Source organism: Musca autumnalis, unplaced genomic scaffold (assembly GCF_047663935.1).
Source record: "Musca autumnalis isolate F117 unplaced genomic scaffold, ASM4766393v1 scaffold_3, whole genome shotgun sequence".
Lineage (NCBI taxonomy): Eukaryota > Metazoa > Arthropoda > Insecta > Diptera > Muscidae > Musca > Musca autumnalis.
The window spans coordinates 213,775,265-213,802,627 of NW_027411866.1; the positions used below are offsets into that span (position 1 = coordinate 213,775,265).

At 32.5% G+C, this 27,363-nt stretch overlaps 1 protein-coding gene across 6 annotated transcripts in view; it reads right to left on the reverse strand.

Moving 5' to 3' along the window:
• Window positions 1-27,363, reverse strand: part of NFAT (nuclear factor of activated T cells 3) — a 275,534-nt gene that overhangs the window by 51,617 nt on the left and 196,554 nt on the right. For all 6 annotated transcript variants that reach the window (XM_073976626.1, XM_073976624.1, XM_073976621.1 and 3 more), the window contains 2 exons: window positions 23,576-23,700; window positions 18,238-18,704 (listed from right to left, as the gene is read on the reverse strand). In XM_073976626.1, the coding sequence (XP_073832727.1) occupies window positions 18,238-18,704; window positions 23,576-23,700 (592 nt within the window). The remainder of the gene's footprint in view (window positions 1-18,237; window positions 18,705-23,575; window positions 23,701-27,363) is intronic.

Sequence of the window (27,363 nt, forward strand, 5' to 3'; positions counted from 1 at the left end):
AAAATTAAAAACAAAACAAACAAAAAAAAATACTAATAACATAAACAAAATCATGGCGAGCCAAGACGCACACACACAAGGCAAACATACATATATAGACAACCAGTCAGACATAAACGCAGTGAATATACCTAAAAAACACTTGAATTGGGAAGATGTGTGAATAGAAAAAAAAATCTTAAAATTGATTTGAAACAAATTGAACTAAGTACCACCATGCTGATTCAATGGTGAAAGATTAAGACAGAGGTGGCACGTGTATGACATAGAATATCAATGGGAAAAATAATAGAAAATTTGGATCGAAAACAACGAAAAACAAAAATATTTGCAAAACAAAAAATGAGTTGATATTAATAATGTATTATTGTTTTTTTTTTTTTTTGCAAAAATTGTGTGTAGTCACAAACACCAGACGAAAAAGATGCTTGATGTCAATGGTGATATGCCGCAATGCAAAGGAAGAACCCAAACACTGATATTTTGACATTTGTGATGACGTAGATAAAATTATATTTTGCTGTTTTTTTATGTTTTGTTTGACGTTATTTTTAAGTACTTATTAAATACAAATATTAAAACAAATTCTCGTGCCTTCAAACAATATTTGTGTTTGTATAAAACAATTTTTGTTAAACCAGAAATAAATGAAATTTATATGGCCAGAAACAACAACACCTTTGTGACTAGAAAATAGAAAGACTTACTGCTACTTGTTTACATTTGATATTGACCGCAATTATATATGGAAAGCTCATTAAATCAGCTATGGTTCCTTAGATCTTTAACAGCTATTTGGATATATCTTCTAGAGCTAATAAATGCACTATAAACAGGGATATTTGAGATGTGTGCACACAGAGAAAAAATATTTTTCACTTTTGTTGCAACAAAAATATCTATTTTTGTTCCAAAAAATTATTTGTTTTGTTCAAGCATTGTAATCTAAATCCAAAAATACCATCTTTTGCTACAAACATAGCAAACAAAAACAACTTGCGAAAGTTCGCAATATTGTAAAAATCAGTAATAATACCGATGGTAGGAACTATAATAATCTAGAATTTTAACAAAAACTATTGTCAGCCCAGAAAACATGTTACTGAAATTTTTGATTTGACAAAAACCCAAAGTGGAATGAAACAAAACAGAAACAAATCTAATTGTTGGTATAAATACACAAAACAAAACAAAAAAAAAAAAAAAAAAAAAAAAAAACGATAAAATCATCCTGTCATACAAACAAAACTCACCAAAATTGTTTTTTTTCACCACGGCATCGAATACCGAGAGAAGAGAAAAAAAATTGTCGAAGAAAAGAGAAAAATATTGTTAATGTTGGAAATATACTTGCTAGAATACACTTTCTGTTCAAACCTAATATCTCAACCTAGTAGGCTTTGGTTTTCATATTGTATGTTTATGTTGCCTACAAACTATTTTGTGCTTTTAGTCTTGTAATAAACTTCTGAACTGGAAACAACATTTGTGTCTTCTGTCAATTATTTTCTACATGAATTACAACCCAGCAAAAATTTGGATCCGGTAGTCATTACGTAACCCATTACAAAGTAATGTAAACAAGCTTCTTTTCCCATTACAAGTAATCTGAAAAGTAATGGGATACTTCTTAAAAAAATTACAAGGCAAACCTACTTACTTTGCTCCTCACTAAGTAATGAGGACGGTGGCACAGTGAGTGTGTGTCCGACTTTTTTAATTAAAAAATAACAGTTCGTGGTGCACATGTGTACTGCACATTAAAGTTCTTAAGCAACCCTTAATGTTCGTGTGCGTGGCATAGTGTGTAGTGTCTTTGGCTAGAAATCAGAGGGTCCGTGTGTTCAACTCGCACAGCAAACGAAATAAAATAAAGTAAATCTCCACATCAACTGTTCTAAAAATAGAATTTTTTTCAACTTACTTTTCAACTTCTAGTGGCCACAGAATAACTAGTTATTCTAGTGGTCATAAAATAACTACAAACTGAGTGCGACATGCCCTTGTAAAAATAATGGGGAAGAAAGGGGGTTTGCGAGTAGTTACGGCTGCCAAAAATCCCTTACAAAACCCATGATTTTGGGAGGACTTTTTTTGCTGGGAAGATGGCGGAAAACGAAGACATGGCAAAATATGTGAACAAATTCGAGAATATTATGGAGAAACTGGCCGATGTCGGAATAGAGCTACATGATGAGCTGTTGGCAATTATTCTTCTGTCAAGTTTGCCACCAAGTTTTGAGAATTTCATTGTTGCAATGGAAACTCGGAATAAGTTGCCGACATTCCACGAACTGAAATTAAAGCTATTGGAGAAAGGCGAACGCCGTGTAAGTGCTTATAACACATTGGAGGCTAGTGGTTCAAAAGAAGCATTCGTTGCATGTTCTCAGCCTAAAGAAAATGTCTGGAATATGAAAAGTTGGAGATCAAAGAGGAACTTTTCTAGAAAATGCAATGTTTGTCGTCGCAAGGGACATTATGCTCGAGATTGCCGTGAGAAGAAAACCGGAGAGCAAATATCAAGCGCAATGCTAGCGGCATCTAGCGGTTTTAAGTCTGATGTTTGGTACATAGACAGTGGCGCAACATCCTACATGTGCAATAATCGAAATTTATTCACAAAGTTTAAAACATGCAATGAGAAGATAAACCTGGCTGGTGGAAATTTCATAACAGCGATTGGAAAAGGTGAAGTTGTGATTAATGCTGAATGTGAAGTTCGTCTGAAAGATGTTTTATATTCTCCGGATCTGCGTGGAAACTTTATTTCAATAAGCAAGGTTGTTGATAAAGGATATAAAACAATATTCGACTCTAATTGCGTCAAAATAAAGGATACTGATGGTTTTGTTACCATGAAGGCCAAGAGAGAGCAAAGTTTGTTTGCTGTGACCGGAAAATGTAATCATCGTTTAAATGCAGCTATGAACAGAGAGAACTTGTGCCATTATAGATGTGTGTAACCGAAAGTTCAAAGATCGAAATTGGGAGAAGTTCGTCAAAACTCACAAGAAGATGTAGGCCAGGAAGAGGTGTTCAACACAGCTGATGAGAATAGTAGTGATCCAGAAGAGGAAGCTACAAAACAGCAAGTCGCCGAAGAGGACGACGACGTAGAAGGAATTGTGAATAAAGATGTGTGACGAGAAAAACCAGGGGAAGTCCTAGATTATTACGAGAAGGTAATAGAAGAAGGCCAAGAAAACGATTCAAGGTGGTGAGTAAACAAGATGCCGTGAGTTGTGAAAAAGCAAGTCAGTGGAAGAAAGCAATACCAGTAGGGTGTGATGCTTGGAAGACAAATAAAACAGGGTCATTAGTTGATCTGTCGTCTGGAAAGAAATCTATAAAAGGGCAAATCAAAACGAAATTTGTCAACACTAATGAAATGGTTGCGCATATTGATAAGAAGAATTTGCCGAGAGCGAAACATAATTAATTTGTAGAGTTAAAGAATTTAAAGTAATTTGTGTAATTACCATATTCGGTTTGAGGGGGAGTGTTGGAAATATACTTGCTAGAATACACTTTCTGTTCAAACCTAATATCTAAACCTAGTAGGCTTTGGTTTTCATATTGTATGTTTATGTTGCCTACAAACTATTTTGTGCTTTTAGTCTTGTAATAAACTTCTGAACTGGAAACAACATTTGTGTCTTCTGTCAATTATTTTCTACAGTTAAGTTGACAAAAACTATTTTTGGATTTAACAAAAAACAATTGTTGAAATTGAACAAAACGTTTGTTGGATTCACAATACTACATACGAAATCTAACAATATCTTTACAATACATATTTTGCTCTTCGAATATTGTTGGATCAATCACATTTTTTCTCTGCGTGTGCAATTCTAGAGCTAATACATGTATTATAAACAGGGATTTTTGGGATGTGTGCTCTTATTAGTCTAAAACTAAGCGACCTTTGATTGTTTATATGATTGAACTCTGGATAACTTGCAGATCGTATGGTCTTGAACCGACGGTATATCTTTCAAATGCCTCCGCTATTTACTTTTGATGGCAGTATCTATCTAAACAAGATTTGATTCCGAGGAGTTATTCTGAGAAACGGTTACCACATTTAAGGAAGACAGCAGGGGCGATAATAGGCCGCGCGTTCACCCGTAAGAACGTTTAAAACTGGGGTCTTCTGTCAATTATTTTCTACAGTTAAGTTGACAAAAACTATTTTTGGATTTAACAAAAAACAATTGTTGAAATTGAACAAAACGTTTGTTGGATTCACAATACTGCATACAGAATCTAACAATATCTTTACAATACATATTTTGCTCTTCGAATATTGTTGGATCAATCATATTTTTTCTCTGCGTGTGCTTTTATTTCGCTAAACCTAAGTGACCTTAATCGTTTATATGGTTGAACTTTAGATAACTTGCAGATCGCATGGTCATGAACCGACGATAGATCATTTAAATGTATGTGATATATCAGTTATAGTTTCTTAGATTGTTAACAGTTACTTGGACAACTGTGGTAAATAATATGTGTCTAATAAATACGAATCTTTGGAACGTGTGCATTTATTAGTCTAAATCTAAGCGACATTTGATCGTTTATATGGTTGAACTGTAGATAACTTTCAAATCATATGGTCATGTACCTACGAAAATTCATTCAAATGTTTGTCCTATCAACTTTTGATGGTAGAATCTAGGACTATGACGGCTGCAACGGTTAATGATGGTTCCATTCTGGAGAGGGAGCCTGAAAACTTATACCACATCTAACAAAGACAATAGACGCGTTAATTACCCATTCCCATCGCAAAGTAACAACAATGGACTCATATTAGAGGCCCTGTAATTGAAATAATTCCGCTTTAAATATCTTAACAAGGACATATTGGAGGGCAAGCTGCGATAACTTCATCTCCAATAGAAGTTTGTGCTATTTCAGACTACATCAATGCTCTTTATCTTATTATATTAGTTATGGTCCCTAGGCTCAGTAACTGTTAATTGCATAAATGTGGCAATTCTAGAGCAAAACATGCATTATAAACAGGGATCTTTGGGATGTGTGCCCTCAGTAGTCTAAAACTAAGCGACTTTTGATTCTTTATATGGTTGAACTGTGGATAACTTGCAGATCGTATGGTCTTGTACCGACGGTATATCTTTTAAATGCCTCCGCTATCAATTTTGATGGCAGTATTTATCTAATCGGTGTTTGATTACGAGAAGGTATTCTGAGAAACGGTTACCACATTTAAGGAAGGCAGCAGGGACGATAATAGGCCGCGCGTTCACCCATAAGAACATTTAAAACTGGGGTTTGGGTGATGGGTTAATAACCCTCCGCTAGAAAAAAGCAGCCAATTATGAAGAAACGAAAGAAAAAAAAAACAAATCCCTCTAAAGTTGACGAATCCCGCAAACGTTTGAGGAACCATGCTCTGCGAATCTGCACCTGGAATGTTCGCACTCTTTATAGAGAAGGTGCAATAACGCATTGGCAGATGTACTTGAAAAGTACAAGGCCGACATTATTGCCATACAGGAAATACGATGGAATGGGAAAGGCGTCACAACAACACCGAAATGTGACGCACTGTATTATAAGCATGAGTTTGGTTGCGGATTTGTATTTGTAAAATACATGGTATCCAGCTTCACCCCAGTGAATGAAAGGCTTGCTGCAATTCGAATAAAAGCTAAATTCTTCAACATCAGCTTTATCTGCGCTCATGCTCCCACTGAAGAAAAGGACGAACAGACCAAAGATATATTTTACGAGCGCATAGAAGAAACATATGACCGTTGCCCTGCCCATGACATTAAAATCATTCTAGGCGATTTTAATGCAAAAATTAGAAAGGAGAATATCTCTGGTCCAACAGTCGGGAAATTCAGTCTCCACAGTGAAACATCTGACAATGGTATGAGGCTGATAGACTTTGCAGCTGCAAAAAAACATGGTAGTTAGCAGTACCAGATTTAATCATCTCGATATGCATAAGGGCACCTGGCTGTCGCCAGATCAAAGAACAAGAAATCAAATTGATCACGTTGTGATAGATGGAAGACATTCATCGAGCGTGTTGGAAGTACGATCGTTCCGAGGTGCAAACATTGATTCGGACCACTACCTTGTTGCAGCAAACGTTGCAAAAAATGCACGAACAGACACAACACGAAAGTTACACATCGGTAAGCTGCAATCACAACAGATAGCCACAGCATATTCAACTCAACTAGCCCAATTGCTTAATGTGTCCCGATAAACTAACAACACAATGGCAAAATATTGCCCACTCCAGGCAAACAGCCGCAAAATCCATACTTGGATACCAGAGACCTCCACAAAGGAATTCATGGTATGACCAGGAGTGTCGTGCTGCTACCGAAGAGAAAAATGCGGCATATAGGGCTACTTTACAATCAGTAGCAACGCGTAGCGCACGAGAGAGGTATCGGGAGAAAAGGAGAGAGGAGAAACGTATTTTCCGAAGGAAAAAGGGAGAAATGGAAAAGCGGGAGAGTGAACAAATCGAGATGTACAGGAGACAGAATAAAGTCCGAAAATTCTACCAAATTGTGAAATATCAAACTTATGGCTTTGGAACTGGCACATCCTAATGTAGAGACCAGCAAGGTAATCTCGTAACTGATACAGATAGTGTGCTAAGGATATGGAAAGAGCATTTTTCCAAACTGTTGGTATCCAATAGTAGCGAAGTCGACGAAGATACCACAGATCTGAAGATACCACAGGCTGAAGAATAATAAGGCAGCAGGTGCTGATGGCCTACCAGCGGAGCTGTTTAACACCGGAGGCGACACGCTGATAAGGTGTATGCATCAGCTAGTTCGCTCCATCTGGCAGGAAGAACGCGTACCCGACGATTGGTACCTGAGCATCCTGTGTCCCGTCCATAAGAGAGGAGACAAGACTTTATGCTCCAACTATAGTGGCATAAGTCTTCTCCCTATTGCCTTTAAGATAGTGTCAGGGATATTGTGCGAACGACTAAAGCCCATGGTCAACGAAATAATTGGACCATACCAATGTGGCTTTAGACCAGGCAAGTCCACCATTGACCAGATATTTTCACTGCGGCAAATCCTGGAAAAGGCCCAAGAGATGCAGATCGACACATATCACCTTTTTGTCGATAATGAAGCAGCCTTCGACAGTCCGCTACGTTCAAAGGTATTCCAAGCCATGTCTGAATTTGATATCCCCGCAAAGCTCATACGGCTTTGTGAAATGACTCTAATTGAGACAAGATCTTCAGTTAAGATAGGAAAGAACCTCTCCGAAGACTTTTGTACCAAAAGAGGTTTCAGGCAAGGAGACAGCCTTTCGTGTGATCTCTTCAACATCCTGCTGGAAAAGGTTATACGAGAGGCAAACGTCAAAAGAAGTGGCACAATCTACACCAATAGCCACATGTTACTGGCTTATGCTGATGATATAGACATCATGGGACAATCAGTAAAGGAAGTAACCGATACCTTTATGAAGGTCGAAGGAGAATCTGCTAAAGTGGGTCTGGCGTTAAACAGCGTCCATTGAGCTCGGACCAACTGTTGAAGTTGGTTCCTATAATTTTGAGGTAGTAAAAGACTTCGTATACCTCGGCACCGCCGTAAACACAACAAACGACATAAGTTGTGAAATAAAAAGAGGAATTGTATTGGCGAACAGATGCTACTTTGGCTTAAGTAAGCACTTTAAAAACAAAGCCACATCTCGTCAAACGTGAATATCGCTCTACCAAACACTTATACTATCCGTGCTGATGTATGGTTCCGAAGCCTGGGTACTTGCGCAAGCAGATAAGGCAGTGCTTGGCGTGTTTGAGAGAAAAATTCTTCGAAAGATCTACGGACCAATCTGTGTTGACGGTGAATATTGAAGTCGCATAAACCACGAGCTGTATATGATATACAACGACATCCGTATAGATAAACGTATCGAGATGCAGCGATTGCGTTGGCTAGGCCATATAATAAGAATGAGCAATGATGAACCCGCCAAAAAGGCGTATAAATTCGGGCCACATGGCGGTACACGCAGAATTGACAGGCCAAAGAATAGCGCAAACAAGTGGATGAAGAGATGACAAGGCGCTGTATTCCAGAAAGCGAAGCAATAAACAGAGAGAATTGGAAATTTTTTTCTTAGTTCGGTCTATGGAACAAATGTTCTGTAATGGGACAGCTAAGTAAGTAGGTAACGGTCGACAACAAGTTTAAGAGTTTAGAGCAGGCCTTAAAGTGAACTTATCCGAAATTTTTTGTGGGAGGTACCCGAAGTAGTGGACAAATATAGTTTATATTCGAACTCGATCTATATCTGATAGATATATTAGGGCGTGCAAAGTATGGATTACATCGGTCACTGCCTTCAAGAGTTATAGTGCGCACAATTTTTCCGAACATTTTTGAACTTTTGTGGGGAGGTACCGGAAGGAGCAGACCGATATGGCTTATCTTCGAATTTAAACTATGTTTGGACAAAATATTACGAAGGCAAACATTGTTCATAGGGGATTTTTGCATCTTTCAGGCTATTTTATCAGGAAGTATGGACTTGCCTCTGATGAAACTAGTACCGTTGTATGGAGGGCAGTGAATACAAGTTGGTAAACGAAAACTCAAAGCGATTTGAGAACAGACCCTAAACTGGACTTATCCAAAAATTTGTGTGGGAGGTACCCGATACTCATCTAAGTCTGTTAGAAATGTTTACGATGTACAAATCATGGACCAAATTGGTTACTCCTTTCAAGAATTATCGTGCGCAAAAATTTTCCGAAAATATTCGAACTTTTGTGGGGGAGGTACCGGAAGGAGTGGACCGACTAAGTTTGGACTAAATCGTTCGAGAGTTATCGCAGACAGACGGACGGACATGACTAAATCAACTCCAAATTGTCTGAAACGGATTTCGTCCAAACATACTTGGGGTCTAAAACCATCGAGATAAAGAGTTTATAAAAATGATTATGATTTTTTATGTAGAGTGTTGATTGATAGAGCCTGTCAGTCGATTAATTTAATCCAATGTTGACAGAGCCTGTCCAATGTTGACAGAGCCTGTCAGTCGATTAATTAGGTCCAATGTTTATTTATTTGTAGGTCCACATCTGTCCAGTTGTTGTCGCTGATTCGTTTTTTTTTTTTACTTGTTTTCATATATTTCTAAGCTGCCAAAGTGTTAAAGTGCTGGGTGGGATGTTCAAACATTTTAAACACGTGATTTTATTTGATAGTAATACACACAAAACATATTACTTGATATTCCTGTAGGTGTAGGTGATAAGATAACAAATTCTAGACAAATTCTCGGTGAAATAAGCAAAAAAAAAAAAAAAAAAATATTATGATGGTGATTGAAACTTAAGATTGTTATCGTTGCCCCTATACAAGGTTAGGTAGTAGCAGAAACGCCAACACTTCCAGTGCACTAAAAAAAAGGTATAGTAACAAACCTAACAGAGAACAAGCAATACAATTATAGAAATATTAGACAAATATTATCAAGCAAAGTGTTCTAATAATTTTTCTATAGTTCGTGGTGGTAGTGGGTCGTACGTTCGTCCGTTTGCCAACCATGACCTAGAATAAATGTTTATGGCGTCTATCTGTGGTTGCTTGATTGGCGGTGGCTAACGCCACCAACACCAACAAAAATCAATGCAAAATTTGCATTTCAATTTCCAGTAAAATCGGCGGCCTGCTACGAGAAAAAAAATGCACAAATAAATAAATCATATCTCCCATTTAAATCATTTTTAATTATTATTTTAAGGCCTACAACAAATACTACAAAACCAATTCGTCGTAATCAAATAATTGGCTATGAATGTGAAATGACAGTTTGTTGCCGTGTGGTTGGTTGGTTGGTTTTACGACCCCTTAATCTAAATACTATATTTCTTTTTTTGCTGTAAATTGTTTTAGAAATCAAAGGTAGCAATAGGGAATACACTGAGAAAAAGAATTTTTTAACATTTTAAGGTGTTGGGAAATTTATCATAGCAATTATGAATGTTCACGCGGGGAGCTGCTGTTCGCCTTTTACTTGTCGTGCTATTATTAATGAAAAGGGCGGAGCTAAAAAGTGATCAAGGGTTCACAAGGTGGAACATTGAAAATAATGCCGCAACTTGTGAACCCTTGAAACTATAATTTGTATTACAATACCGTCATTTTATGTAGAAATAATTTTGCCATCATTAAATTCTTACTTTTTGTATAAATAATAAACAAAATTTTAATTAAATAAACATTTCATACAAGAAAAATGACAGTTATCAACAACCCACTGTAAAAATACACATTAATGCATAAAAACAAGTAAAAAAGTATCAGTCGGCTTTGCCGACAGAGATATAACCTCAGCTTAAGTGAATTGTAACTTTCATCTACAGACAGATCGAATGTATTTAGGGTCTTTTCGGAATTTTGTGGCACTTTTTGGACATTTGAACTTGCCGACAAAAATGTGGATTAGGATTAAAGTTCAAAAGTTTTGCGGAGAACCACAGGACCACAAAAAACATCATCGGTATAAATTTGCAAAGGATCTTCGAACAGACCCTAAACTGCACTTGGACACAAATGTTGAATTTTTTGTGGGGGAGGTATCCTAAGGAAAGGACCGATATGGGCCATTTTAGAAGTTAACCTAAGTTTGGACAAAATATGACGAAGGCTAAATTTTGGACCAAATCGGTTCTTCAGTTCGAGAATTATTGTGCTCTCCAGCTACTACATGCCATAGGTTTTTTTTACAAATTTCGGTTTTTTTCCCAAGAAGTATGGACTTGCCACTGACAAAATTTTTACCGTTGTAAATGAGACAGCGATTGCAATTTGCTTCAACAGAAATCAAAGTTAGTCAAGAGCAGGTCTTAAAGTGAACTTTTCCGAAATTTTGTGTGAAGGTTCCCGAAGGAATGGGCAAATATAGTCCATATTCAAACTTGATCTATACCTGGTAGATATATTAGCATACGTAAAGTATGGACAAAATCGGTCACTCCCATCAAGAGTTATCGTGCGCGCAATTTTTCCGAACATTTTTGAGCTTTTGTGGGGGAGGTACCTGAAGCAGTGGACCGATATGGCTTATCTTCGAACTTAAACTAAGTTTACACTAAATTTTACGAAGGTCACATTTTGGACCGAATCGGCAGATCCGTTCGAGAGTTATCTTGCGCTCCATCCACTACACACGGTGTCATAGGGGTTTTTGACCCTTCAAGCTATTTTCTCAGGAAGTATGGACTTGCCCCTGATGAAACTTAGACCGTCGTATGGGGGCCCATGAATACAAGTTGTTACAACAAAAATCAAAACGATTCGAGAGCAGATCCTAAACTGAACTTTTCCGAAAGTTTGTTTGGGAGGTACCCGAAGGCGTGGACCTATTGAGTCCATATTGGAACCTCATCTAAGTTTGGTAGAAATTTCAAGATGTGCAAAGTATGGACCAAATCGGTTACTCCCTTCAAGAGTTATCGTACGTACAAATTTTCAGAACATTTTCAAACTTTTGTGGGGGAGGTACCTGAAGGAGTGGACCGATATAACCTATCTTCGAACTTAAAGTAAGTTTGAATAAAATATTACGAAAGCCAAAGTTTGGACCGAATCGGTTAATCGGTTAATCCGTTCGAGAGTTATCGTGCGCTCAAGCCAGCCAGACGGACGGACGGACATTGCTCAATCGACTCCAAATTGTCTGAAACACATTTCGTCCAAACATACTTGGGGTCTAAAACCATTATTTCGATGAGGCACATTTTGCCCGTATGAAAGTGTATATACCCTCGCTAGCATAAATGCTGAGAGTATAAAAAATTTTATTTTTTATGTTTTTAAATCTTCAAAATACCCAAAATCTGTCGGTACAATTATATGGGGCTATACCGAAATGTCGACCTATGTTCACAATTTTTTGGTGGGGAAGATGTATAACCAACGAGAAACTCCAAATGTCAAAATTCAACTTATTTGGTCTGAAAATGTGGACAAAATCCTAACAATACAGAATATTGGTAGGTACCGTTATATGGGGTCTATATCAATATGTAGACCTATTATCAAAATTTTTGGTGGAGAATGTTTGTGTCCACTGGGAATCCCAAATACCAAATTACACCTAATTTGGCCGGAAATGTAGCTTTAAACCCCCAAAATACTGAAAATCGGGAGGTACCTTAAAGGGGGCCTATACCCAAACGTGGACCTATGTCCACAATTTTTGGCGGGAAGGTTTAGTGAGCACTAGGAAGATTAAGTACCAAATTACAACTAATTTGGAAGGAAAGGGTGGCTTAAATCCTCAAAATACCGAATATCAGGAGGTACTGTTATACGGGGGCTATACCAAAATATTAGCTGACGTTGTTTATATTTAGTCCATTATTACCCACGGACACCGATTGAGTTTGTGCAAAATTTCAGAAAGATATATCCATTCGTTGCCAAGTTATTAATTTCGAGCCGCTAGATCTGTGATTTCGTCCCTGAGACTAGGCAACCTGATGGTTATATCTGGCGAACTGTGACACTCTGCGCTAATTCTGGTAGGGGCGCCCTCATTGAGAGTGGAAAACGTACAACTATCAATTTTCTCAGACAACACTATGGCCCTCTGATCATTGCTGAGGACCGAATATCACAACTCATGATGAGCGTTATAGTCCCCCAAGACCAGTCGGTTATGACCTTCCAAAAGCGAGCTAATGTTGGGCCTATAAGCAGAATGTATACGCTCAGCAACTGTACCTCGGCATTTCCCCACCTGACTGCTACCCCCATATATTTCATTAGAGACAGGCTCAAGCGAGATGGGAATGTATTGAACAGACTGGTGCAATAGGACCTCCACTTTTGGTGCTATCCTTGTTCAGTACGTTTTAACCATCACAACGCTGTAAGCTTTAGTTGTTGTTGAGCTTGCTTTTCTGCACCGCTGCGACCATGATATTCTTATGACTCATGAAATCCACTATTTCCCCGATCTTACCTCGGAGCCCATTGCACAAAGGTTGCATTTTCTGGAACCAGAAATAGCTGATGTAAAGTACTTATTGTGCGGCTCCAAGGGAGTCTCGCAACAGCAGTGGTCGCAGCAGTGGTAATTCCTCACATAAGCAACCCCTGAAATAAGTGCTCACCGCATTTATTACATCTCACCGAAGTTTGAGTGTTGTTGATGCGACAACGAACCAAGCATATCCATATTGGATCTAGGTTTTCCTCTGTCGCACAGTGGTTACGAATCGTTTTTTTCCTGGTCAAAACTCTGTAACTTTTGAACGGATAGATATATGTTCATAATTCTTCTTTGTTTGTTCGACAGATAGCATAATCAGCTTTTAAAACATTCGATTTCTTTGTAGTAGTTGCAGAGGGATTCAAGGTCAAAGTTCAAAAATTGAGTTTTTTTCATATTTTGCATCATAATATGAGTGTTTTTGAGTTTTTCATATGCTCCAACTATTTAAAAATGGTCAAACACCAAGAAAGACTTAATACCAAATTTTAGCCATTTTGGCGGGATATTGAGGCCACAACCTTCAAAATACCGGAAATCGGGACGTACCGTTCTATGGGGGCTATATGAAGACGTGGACCTATGCGGACACAAATCTCTGAGACTAATTCGTTTAATTTTGTGATAAAACGAGTTTCTGTCTAATCAGATTTTCTCTACGACCATCCTAACCATATATGCATTTACATAGGATTCCGCGGTCTAAAAATAAGGGAGGAGAAGAGTATGAGAAAACTTACGGTGAGATGATGTTCATAATTGGGCCGTATATATTTTCTTTTAATTTTTTCCTTAAAAATGGAATGGAGCAGAATGTTGTTTATAGCATTCATATGAATACAGATGGATTTCTTCCTCCTAAAAATGTTCAAAAAATTGACTTAGTCCATATTCACATTAGGAAATTTTCCTTGAGGCAATTCTTAGTTTGTTGTAGAGAGGCAAAGCAATTTTAGGAAAAAAAAATTGACCGTTTTTTGCCCAAAAATCGGGCAAAATTTTTTTTAAAAAAATCTGTCTCGCTTAAAGACAAGCTTTTTATGTATATAATAACCTCACCAAACCATATGAAGATCGGTCAATTCGTTTTCGAGCTATCGTTGGCACCGCAAAACGCTTTTACAAAAATGTTTTCGAGAAAAACGCGTTTTAAGTTGAGCACATACAAAACTCAACGGATTCTTGAATTTGAACGGTCATATCACAGCCGATTTTGCTCCGATCTACTTGAAATTTGGTGGTATACTCTATAATACCTATACTTCAAAATAAGATTGTTTCCAATTTTTTGAAAGTGACAAGTAGGGGTAACCCCTTAAAAGTAACAGATTTTTGGCCTGTAAAGTAGCATTAGTCCGCGAAGTTTTATTTTTTCGCATTGTTTAAAGCTATATCCCCTATTTTTTCTCTCAGTGTAATAATATTGTATAAGCCTAATATACTACACCAAACAAGTGCTTGTTGCCTGCCTGCCGGTTTCGTGAGTGTTTGTATGTTGATCGCATACGTCTAGGGGGTATCTCAGTAGAATGTATAGAAATTACAAATAATCATTTACTCGAAGCGTGTCACATTTGAATTTAATCTAAAAATAAAACAAATACAAAATTCTATACAAAAAAAAAAAAAAAGAAAAAAACAGAAGACGACAAAATGCAAAAAAAATAAATAAATAAATCAAAGCGGATCGGAGCGGATCGGATCGGAACCGAAACATTTTATTTTTACAACATGACAAAATAAAAAATAAATTAAATTGATTAAAAAGAATTTTGTATTAAGACAACAATGTTAAAGAAAAAAGAAAGGTAGTAGCATGAATTACACTGTGCAACAAAATGAAGGTGAAAGACTGGGGCACAAAATATTGCTCTTGGGGATGAAAGCCCTTGGGGAGGATATTAAGAATCCAAAAGTACAGATCCGCCGTGAGTCGAACTATCGCATTATGGCGTGATGAAGTTTTTGCAAGAGACCCTGTAAGGCATCAGGAATTAACGTTATATCTTTGTTCAATGTTGCTTTAGCTTATTTTTGAGATGACTCGCTTCCTTCAATGTCCTTTTCGTCCTTTATTTTAAGAGCCGCTATAAAACTACCACAATATGACGTTTTTCAGCTTCGAAATGTTCTGCAAAAATGTCGCTCAGAAAATTTTAGGTACGGCTCTCATTGACAACTAATCGATTTTGTCGCGTTTCGCTAGTAAACATATTGAAACTAAGGAAACCAAAAAAATTAGGTCAAAATATTGGAAGGTGTGAGCGTGGCGTGCTTCTAAATACGACCATTTGAAATTTCTCGGTATAGGTCCACGCCTTCATATAGCACCTGGTATTTTCTGGTATTTTGAAGGTTGTGGCTTCAGTATCCCTCCGAAATGGCTGAAATTTGGTATTAAGTCTTCCTTGGAGGTATAAAACTTCCAACCTAAAATTTCTCGGTATAGGTCCACGTCTTAATATAGCCCCCATAGAACGGTACCTCCGATTTCCGGTATTTTGAAGGTTGTGGCCTCAATATCCCTTTGAAATGGCTGAAATTTGGTATTAAGTCTTCCTTGGGGTATAAAACTTTACACCTGAAATTTGTGGGTATGGGTCCACGTCTTAATATAGGTCCCCTAGAACGGTACCTCCCGATTTTCGGTATTTTTAAGGTTGTGGCCTCAATATCCCACTGAAATTACTGAAATTTGGAGTTTAGTCTTCGTTGGGGGTTTAAAACTTTCCACCTGAAATTTGTCGGTATAGGTCCACGTCTTCATATAGCCCCCATAAAACGGTACCTCCTGATTTTCGGTATTTTGAAGGTTGTGGCCTCAATATCCCTCCGAAAAACTTTCCACCTAAAATTTTTCGGATTAGGTTCAGGCCTTCATATAGCCCCCATAGAACGATACCTCCCGATTTCCGGTATTTTAAACGTTGTGGCTGTGGTTATACGTTTCTCTATTTTATTGACTTGTCCGAAGAGAATTTTAAACAGAAAAATTTTACACACAAACATTTTTGTTACTATTATTGAAATAGTGGTTGCATAAGAAAATATGTAAAATGCATAAATTTTGCATATGCACATATAATTTTTGACATGTGCAAAATGTATGCATATGTTTCGATAGGGGTTGCAAAAAATTTTGGAAAAACAATTAAATTTTTTGAAAAAAAAATTTGAAAAAAAATTAAATTTTTTGAAAAAAAAAATTAAATTTTTTGAAAAAAAAAATTAAATTTTTTGAAAAAAAAAATTTGAAAAAAAAATTAAATAATTTTTTTGAATTTTTTTTTTCTTTTTTTAATTTTTTGTATTTTATATAAAAAAATTAAATAATTAAAAAAAAATAAATAATTAAAAAAAAAAAATAATAAATTTTTGGAAAAAAAAATTTAAATAAATTTTTTGAAAATTTGTTTTCCAAAATTTTCTTTTTTAATTTTTTGTATTTTATATGGTATTTTTTTTTTAATTTTGGGAAAAAAAATTAAATTTTTTGAAAAAAAATGTTAAATAAACTTGTTGAAAAAAAATTTTGAGAAAAAAAATTGAATAAATTTGTTGAAATTTTTTTGCAAAATTTTCTTTTCTAATTTTTTGTATTTTATATAAAAAAATTTAAATAAATTTAAAAAAAAAAAAACCTAAATAAATTTTTTTTGAAAAAAAACCTAAATAAATTTTTTGAAAAAAAAAATTTAAATAAATTTTTTGAAATTTTTTTTCAAAATTTTCTTTTTTAATTTTTTTGTATTTCATATGGTTTTTATTTTATATGGTATTTTTTTAATTTTGGAAAAAAAATAAATTTAACAAAAAATTTTAAATAAATTTGTTGAAAAAATTTAAATATGTTGAAATTTTTTTCCAAAATTGTCTTTTTTAATTTTTTGTATTTTATATAAAAAATATATTAAATAAATTTTTTGAAAAAAATAAAATTAAAAAAAATTAAAAAAAAATTTTTGAAAAATTTTTTTCCAAAATGTTTTTTTTTAATTTTCTGTATTTTTATGCTTTGTTTATTGGTTTTTGAACATTTTTAAAAAGTTAGAACACATGAAAAACTCAAAAACACTTATATTATGATGCAAAATATGAAAAAAACTTAAATTTTTAACTTTGACCTTGAATCCCTCTACAGAAATCGAATATTTTTAAAGCTGATTACTTTATCTGTCAAACAAAAAAAGAAGAATTATGAAAATATATCTATCCGTTCAAAAGTTACAGAGTTTTGACGAGGAAAAAAACGATTCTGAACCACTGTGCGACGGTTCGTTGTCCCATCCACAACACTCAAACTTCGGTGAGATGCAATAGATGCCGGGAGTGGTGCATTTCAAGGGGTTGCACTGGAGTCAGCATGTGAGGAATTAGGACTGCTGCTGCGACCACTGTTGCTGTGAGACTCCCTTAGAGCCGCACAAAAAGCACTTTACATCAGCCATTGCTGGTTCCAGAAAATGCAACCTTTTTGCAATGGGCTCCGAGGTAAGATCGAGGAAATAGTATGAGGGTTAATGGTTTTCATAAAAGGATACCCGGCCTTGTTGTCAGTAATATTGCCAAAGACACTTTATACGTAAAATGCAAGAATTCCAAGGAATCTGATGTCGAATATTTCAAAACCTGTAGAAATGGGCGGAAGTTGCCACACCTATTTAGGTTACTTCCCGACGTAAACTTTCAAAACGCCGATACACGTGTCTTCTTTTTTTCGGTCCTCTTTCATATATCAATCAGATCAAAGCAACCAACGAAAAAAAAAATAAAATCAAAATAATAAGCGGTCAAAGAAGAAGAGGAATAAGAAGACAGTCGAACCAAAAATAATATTTTAAATAAACAAATAAAAACATCTATAATTTCATTATTGGCAGAAGTGGGAGAGAGAGAGCGAGCATAAGGGAGTTACGGGACGTAAAAGCATGGCGGCAAGTGTTAAAAACATTGCCAAATATTTGAGGAATTAAATGAATTTCTAAGAATCGATGAATGTTTCTAGAATCTAGATGGATAAAGGTATGCGAATGAAATAGGACTATGAGAAGGAGAACATTGTCAGCTAATAATATGTGTGTATGTGTGTGTGTGTTGTTTGTGAGAAAAAATGATAACTATTGTGAAAATTTTTAAATTAGCTTCTATTGATTTGCCCACACTTTGTGAGAGTTCAGTGTCCAAACTTACCTTGAGGCAGGTATAGCACGTATAAATTGATGTTGCTGTTGTTGTTGTTGGTGTGGTGAATTTTGTACATTTCCTGATGAAGAATTTGTTACAGATGACGACGATGATGATGATGAAGAGGACGACGACGAAGATGACGAGGATGTATGACTGCTGAGATTTGTTGTGACATTTTGTTGTTGTTGCTGCTGCTGGGGATGTTGTTGTGGTGCTGCTGGTATGTGGAGACTATTACTGCTGGGAGAATTACTTAAATTACTGCTTAAATTTGTACTTGTATTAGGGCTACTTGTTTGCATTTGTTGTTGTGGTTGTTGTTGCTGTTGATGCGATTGTTGTTGTTGCTGCTGGTGTTGTATTTCAACATGTTGATCGAAACCAAAACCACTATCGTTCGAATTATCACAGGGTGGCGGATGAGGTCGTGGTGGGAATCTTTTGCCGGGGACTAGTTTACCGGGACCAATCTGGGGGCGGAGAGAGATAAGATGAATGTGAAAAAGGAGTAAATAAATAGGTTGCGCTAGAAATTGGAGAAAAGTGGATAATAAAAATTATCCACTTTAACGGAAAATAAAATTATCCTCATTTGTGGATAATAAAATTAATAACTTTAGTTGATAATAAAATTATCCACTTTAACGGATAATAAAATTATCAACTTTAATGGATAATAAAATTATCCACTTTAATGGATTATAAATGTATCCACTACAACGGATAAGAAAATTATCCACCTTAACGGATAAAAAAATGATCATCTTTAGCTGATAATAAAATTGTCCACTTTAACGGATAATAAAATTATCCACTTTAACGAATAATAAAATTATCAACTTTATCGGATTATAAAATAATTTGTGTGTAACAGAATTATCCACATTTTTGGATAATAAACTTATTCACATTTGTGAGTAATAAAATTATCCGGATTTGTGGATAATAAAATTCAACTTTACCGGATAATTATATTTTCCACATGTGTGGATAATAAAATTATCCACTTCAAGGGATAATAAAATTATCCACTTTAATGGATAATAAATTTATCCACTATAACGGATAATAAAATTATCCGTTTTAACGGATAATAAAATTATCCGTTTTAACGGATAATAAAATTATCCGTTTTAACGGATAATAAAATTATCCACAATTGTGGGCAATAAAGTTCCATTTTAGCTGATAATAAAATTATCCACTTTAAGGGATAATAAAAACGGATAAAAATTATCCACTTTAACGGAAAATGAAATTATCAACATTTGTGGATAATAATATTATCAACATTTGTGGATAACAATATTATCAACGGATAATAAAATTATCCACGTTTAACGGATAATAAAATTATCCACGTTTAACGGATAATAAAATTATCCACGTTTAACGGATAATAAATTTATCCACGTTTAACGGATAATAAAATTATCCATGTTTAACGGATAATAAAATTATCCACGTTTAACGGATAATAAAATTATCCACGTTTAACGGATAATAAAATTATCCACGTTTAACGGATAATAAAATTATCCACGTTTAACGGATAATAAAATTACCCACGTTTAACGGATAATAAAATTATCCACTATAACGAATAATAAAATTATCCACTTCAAGGGATAAGAAAATTAATAAAACTATCCACTTTAACGGATAATAAAAATATCCACGTTTATGGATACTAAAATTATCCACGTTTATGGATACTAAAATTATCCACGTTTTGGATAATAAAATTATCCACGTTTTGGATAATAAAATTATCCACGTTTTGAATAATAAAATTATCCAATACTTTTGAGTAATAAAATTATCCACTAATCCGTTATCCGTTAATAAAACTATGAGTATCCATAAACGTGGATAATTTTATTATCAAAAAATTGGATAATTCTATTATCCAAAACGTGGATAATTTAAGTATCCATAAACGTGGATAATTTTATTATCCACAAACGTGGATAATTATAATATCCACAAACTTGGATAATTTTATTATTCAAAACCTGGATAATTATATTATCAACAAACGTGGATAATTTTATTATCCACAAACGTGGATAATGTTATTATCCACAAACGTGGATAATGTTATTATCCACAAACGTGGATAATGTTATTATCCACAAACGTGGATAATGTTATTATCCACAAACGTGGATAATGTTATTATCCACAAACGTGGATAATGTTATTATCCACAAACGTGGATAATGTTATTATCCACAAACGTGGATAATGTTATTATCCACAAACGTGGATAATGTTATTATCCACAAACGTGGATAATTTTATTAACCACAAACGTGGATAATTTTATTATCCACAAACGTGGATAATTTTATTATCCAAAAAGTGGGTAATTTTAGTATCCATAAAATGGATAATTTTATTATCCACAAACGTGGATAATTTTATTATCCAAAACTTGGGTAGTTTTATTATCCAAAACTTGGATAATTTTATTATCCAAAAAGTGGGTAATTTTAGTATCCATAAAATGGATAATTTTATTATCCACAAACGTGGATAATGTTATTATCCACAAACGTGGATAATGTTATTATCCACAAACGTGGATAATGTTATTATCCACAAACGTGGATAATGTTATTATCCACAAACGTGGATAATGTTATTATCCACAAACGTGGATAATGTTATTATCCACAAACGTGGATAATGTTATTATCCACAAACGTGGATAATGTTATTATCCACAAACGTGGATAATGTTATTATCCACAAACGTGGATAATGTTATTATCCACAAACGTGGATAATGTTATTATCCACAAACGTGGATAATGTTATTATCCACAAACGTGGATAATTTTATTAACCACAAACGTGGATAATTTTATTATCCACAAACGTGGATAATTTTATTATCCAAAAACGTGGATAATTTTATTATCCACAAACGTGGATAATTTTAATATCCACAAACGTGGATAATTTTATAATCAACAAATGTCGATAATTTTATTATCCACAAACGTGGATAATTTTATTATCCACAAACGTGGATAATTTTATTATCCACAAACGTGGATAATGTTATTATCCACAAACGTGGATAATGTTATTATCCACAAACGTGGATAATGTTATTATCCACAAACGTGGATAATGTTATTATCCACAAACGTGGATAATGTTATTATCCACAAACGTGGATAATGTTATTATCCACAAACGTGGATAATGTTATTATCCACAAACGTGGATAATGTTATTATCCACAAACGTGGATAATGTTATTATCCACAAACGTGGATAATTTTATTAACCACAAACGTGGATAATTTTATTATCCACAAACGTGGATAATTTTATTATCCACAAACGTGGATAATTTTATTATCCAAAAACGTGGATAATTTTATTATCCACAAACGTGGATAATTTTAATATCCACAAACGTGGATAATTTTAGTATCCACAAACGTGGATAATTTTATAATCAACAAATGTCGATAATTTTATTATCCACAAACGTGGATAATTTTATTATCCACAAACGTGGATAATTTTATTATCCACAAACGTGGATAATTTTATTATCCAAAAAGTGGGTAATTTTAGTATCCATAAAATGGATAATTTTATTATCCACAAACGTGGATAATTTTATTATCCAAAACTTGGGTAGTTTTATTATCCAAAACTTGGATAATTTTATTATCCAAAAAGTGGGTAATTTTAGTATCCATAAAATGGATAATTTTATTATCCACAAACGTGGATAACTTTATTATCCAAAACGTGGATAATTTTATTATCCACAAACGTGGATAATTTTAATATCCACAAACGTGGATAATTTTATTATCCACATACGTGGATAATTTTAATATCCACAAACGTGGATAATTTTATTATCCACATACGTGGATAATTTTAATATCCACAAACGTGGATAATTTTATTATCCACATACGTGGATAATTTTAATATCCACAAACGTGGATAATTTTATTATCCACAAACGTGGATAATTTTATAATCAACAAAGTGGATAAGTTTATTATCCAAAAAGTGGGTAATTTTATTATCCAAAAAGTGGGTAATTTTATTATCCTCAAACGTGGATAATTTTTTTTCCACAAACGTGGATAATTTTATTTTCCACAAACGTGGATAATTTTATTATCCAAAACGTGGATAATTATAGTATCCATAAACGTGGATAATTTTATTATCGACAAACGTGGATAATTTTATTATCCAAAACGTGGATAATTTTATTATCCAAAACGTGGATAATTTTATTATCCACAAACGTGGATAATTTTATTATCCACAAACGTGGATAATTTTATTATCCACAAACGTGGATAATTTTATTATCCACAAACGTGGATAATTTTATTATCCACAAACGTGGGTACTTTTACTATCCACAAACGTGGATACTTTTATTATCCAAAACGTGGATAATTCTATTATCCAAAACGTGGATAATTCTATTATCCAAAACGTGCATAATTCTATTATCCAAAACGTGGATAATTCTATTATCCAAAACGTGGATAATTCTATTATCCAAAACGTGGATAATTTTATTATCCAAAACGTGGATAATTTTATTATCCAAAACGTGGATAATTTTATTATCCAAAACGTGGATAATTTTTTTATCCAAAACGTGGATAATTTTATTTTCCAAAACGTGGATAATGTTATTATCCATAAATGTGGATAATATTTGATAGTAAAATTATCCACATTTATGGATAATAAAATTATCCACATTAATGGATAATAAAATTATCTACATTTATGGGTAATAAAATTATCCACATTTATGGATAATAAATTATCCACATTTATGGATAATAAAATTATACACATTTATGGATAATAAAATTATCCACATTTATGGATAATAAAATTATCCACATTTATGGATAATAAAATTATATAATAAAATTATCCACATTTATGCATAATAAAATTATCCACATTTGTGGATAATAAAATTATCCACATTTATGGATAATAAAATTATACACTTTTGTGTATAACAGTATTATCCATTATCCACTATAGCGGATAATAAACTTATCCACATTTTATGGATAATAAAATTATCCACATTTTGTGGATAATAAAATTATCCTCGTCCGTGGATTATAAAGTTATCCTCATTTGCGCATAATAAAATTTATCCACATTAGTTGACAATAAAATTATCCGCATTTTTTGGATAATAAATTTATTCACATGTGTGGCCAATGAAGCTATCCCCATTTGGACGTACTCCTTGGGTTTATAACCCTACTGACCTCTTAAAATTATTGCTGAAAAATGTTTTTTGTTCACTTACCCTGGACATTGAGTGCAATTTACCAGGAAATGCTTTACCCGGATGCCGTTTTGATGGCGTCCGAAAACCTTTACGATGTATACGCGGGTTCATTGTTGACATGGTGGACATTGCGGTACGCATACCTAGAAAGAGAACAAAAAAAAAAAAAAAAGAAATCACAACTTATCAGACATTGTTCAGCATCTTCTATTAATGTTATTGTTATTATTACAATAAGTGATGGTGTTGTTGTTTTTGTTGTAGCAAATCATATTCAATTGGAATTTATTTTCAAGTGACTGATGATGATGCTGACTGATGGCACTTGGTACGGCAAACAAAACCAACAACAAAAAGGAAACTAACTATAACTAGCAGCTATTCTTCTCATTGCTATTATTATGGGACTTATTGTTGTTGTTTGTGCATTTTTCGACGCATGATTTCAATTTGCCCTCAAGGAAAAAAAGCTTCAAGAATATATATTTGTGTGTGGTGTAGCCACTGATAAAGTTAAAGTCCAACGCCCTCTCTGTGTTATGGCACGGCACACACAGCCTGCGAACGAACGAGCAGCAACCTCAATATCAAAATCATTCAATGCAGAATATGCAACAAGAATAACAACAAAATAAATATGTATGCCTCCTCTGTATAGAATTACAAAAAGTTGTAACAATAAAAAAACAACAAACAAAAGAAAAACTCGGAGTCGGAGATAGTCAGACCTCTATGTAAACCAACCACCATTCAAGAGATAGCAAGGGAAATATTTGAAAAATAAATATTTTTCTTTATACAATTATTAATTTTATATATAAACTAAACTTAGATCATATTGCATTTTATCTGTGTGCGTATATTCTTTTCTTTCTTCTTCACTCGCTGGCAGGCTGATCAAATGTAGCTGGCGGCTGCTGACCGGCTTTTGCTGGTGTTGAATTGTCACAGCAGCTCGCACACACACACTGATTGTTATTGGCACAGAAATGAAACCACCACCGATGGACAGACAGACGACAGTTACATTGATCAAATGGACCCCAAAACAAATCAGTACCAATAACAAGAGGCGATTGATGCTGTGGCTATGGTCAGGGTGGTGGTGGTAAAGACGGTGCTGGTGGTGATCGGTGATTAGGCGATCTCGCCATTGCTTGTTTCAAGTGTTACAGAATGTGACAAATAAATTGGCAAAAACTCGGAAAATTTTAAGTTTTAAACCAAAAAAAAAATGAAATTTCACCTTACGGAAAAATAATTTCCCAAAAGGGATATTTTTATTTATGATCAACATTTAAGATTTGTTTCATATATTTGTAGTTTTCAATGAAATGTTTTGATTTTCATTAAAAACAAAAATTTCCCCTAAAATTTCCCAAAAGGGAAATTTTAATTTTTTCCATCTAAAGGGACATTTTTATTTTTCCCATTTAAATAATTTTCTTTTCTTATAAAAAAACCTAACAAATTGAACGAAAATCTTAGTTTTCTCTATAGGAAAAACAATTTTCCAAATAAAAAATATTTTTAAGCAAAAAATTCTAAAAGGGAAATTTTTATTTTTTTTTTTTTATTTAAATATTTTTTATAAAAAATATATAAAAATCTTAATTTCCTTTATAGGAAAAATAATATCCCAAAATTGAAAATATTTTTAAGTACAAGAAATTTGAAAAACAAAATTTCCCTTAAAGTGAAATTTGTAACTCGGACAATTTTAGGTTAAAAAAAAACAAATTGAAATTTCACCTTACGGAAAAATAATTTCCCAAAAGGGAAATTTTTATGTTTGATCAAAATTTAAGATTTTTTTCATATATTTGTAATTTTCAACGAAATATTTTGATTTCCATTAAAAGAAAAAAAATTCCCAAAAGGGGAAATTTTAATTTTTCCATTTAAATAACTTCGTTTTCTTATAAAAAACTTAACAAATTGAACGAAAATCTTAGTTCTCTCTATCGGAAAACCAATTTCCCAAAATAAAAAAATATTTTTACGCACAAAATTCTAAAAGGAAAATTTTTATGTTTCATTTAAATATTTTTTTTATAAAAAAAATAAATAAAAATTTAACGGAATAATAATTTCCCAAAATTTAAAATATTTCTTAAGTACAAAAATGTGAAAAACAAAATTTCCCTAAAATAAATAAATAAATAAAAAAATAAATAAATGAATAAATAAATAAATAAATAAATAAATAACTAAATAAATAAATAAATAAATAAATAAATAAATAAATAAATAAATAAATAAATAAATAAATAAATAAATAATTAAATAAATAAATAAATAACTAAATAAATAAATAAATAAATAAATAAATAAATAACTAAATAAATAAATAAATAATTAAATAAATAAATAAATAAATAAATAAATAAATAAATAAATAAATAAATAAATAAATAAATAACTAAATAAATAAATAACTAAATAAATAAATAAATAAATAAATAAATAAATAAATAATTAAATAAATAAATAAATAAATAAATAAATAAATAAATAAATAAATAACTAACTAACTAAATAAATAAATAAATAAATAAATAAATAAATAAATAAATAAATAAATAAATAAATAAATAAATAAATAAATAAATAAATAAATAAATAAATAAATAAATAAATAAATAAATAAATAAATAAATAAATAAATAAATAAATAAATAAATAAATAAATAAATAAATAAATAAATAAATAAATAAATAAATAAATAAATAAATAAATAAATAAATAAATAAATAAATAAATAAATAAATAAATAAATAAATAAATAAATAAATAAATAAATAAATAAATAAATAAATAAATAAATAAATAAATAAATAAATAAATAAATAAATAAATAAATAAATAAATAAATAAATAAATAAATAAATAAATAAATAAATAAATAAATAAATAAATAAATAAAATAAATAAATAAATAAATAAAACTTGTGCCTCTATTTATAATTTTTGATCAAATATTTCGACGTACACCTAGAAAATTGAAATATTAAGGGGATATTTCAATTTTCTAGGTGTACGTCGAATAATTTCCCAAAAGGAAATTTTTATTTATGATCGAAATTGAAAATGTCTTTCTTATATTTGTAATTTTCAATGAAATATTTCGATTTCAATTGAAAACAAAAATGTCCCTTTTAATATCCCAAAAGGGAAATTTTAATTTTTCCATCTAAAGGGAAATTTGTATTTTTTTCCATTTATATAGTTTTGTTTTCTTATAAAAACTAACAAATTGAATGAAAATCTTAATTTCCCCTATAGAAAGAATAATTTCCCAAAATAAAAAATATGTTTAAGCATAAAATTCCAAGAGGAAATTTTTATTTTTCCATTTAAATAATTTTTATTTCTTATAAAAAAATTAAAAATTGAACGAAAATCGAAATTTCCCCTATAGGAAAATAAGAAAAATAATAAAGAAAAAGTCTTGAAAAAATCCCATAGAGGGAATTTTTGTATCTATGAACAAAATTTAAATGTTTTTCTTCTATTAATAATTTTTGATAAAATATTTTGACTTCCACTGAACATAAAACAATCAAAAAAATCCTTAAAATTCCCAAAAGGGAAATTTTTTTCTAAAGGGAAATTTTTATTTTTTCCATCTAACTAATTTTCTTTTATTATAAAAAATAAAAAAAAATGAACGAAAATCTAAATTTCTCTTGATGGAAAAATAATATCCCCTAAATTGAAATTTTATTTTAAAGCAAAAATATTGAAAAAAAAAAATCCCTAAAAGGGAATTTTCTATTTACGAATAAAATTTTAAATTTGTAAT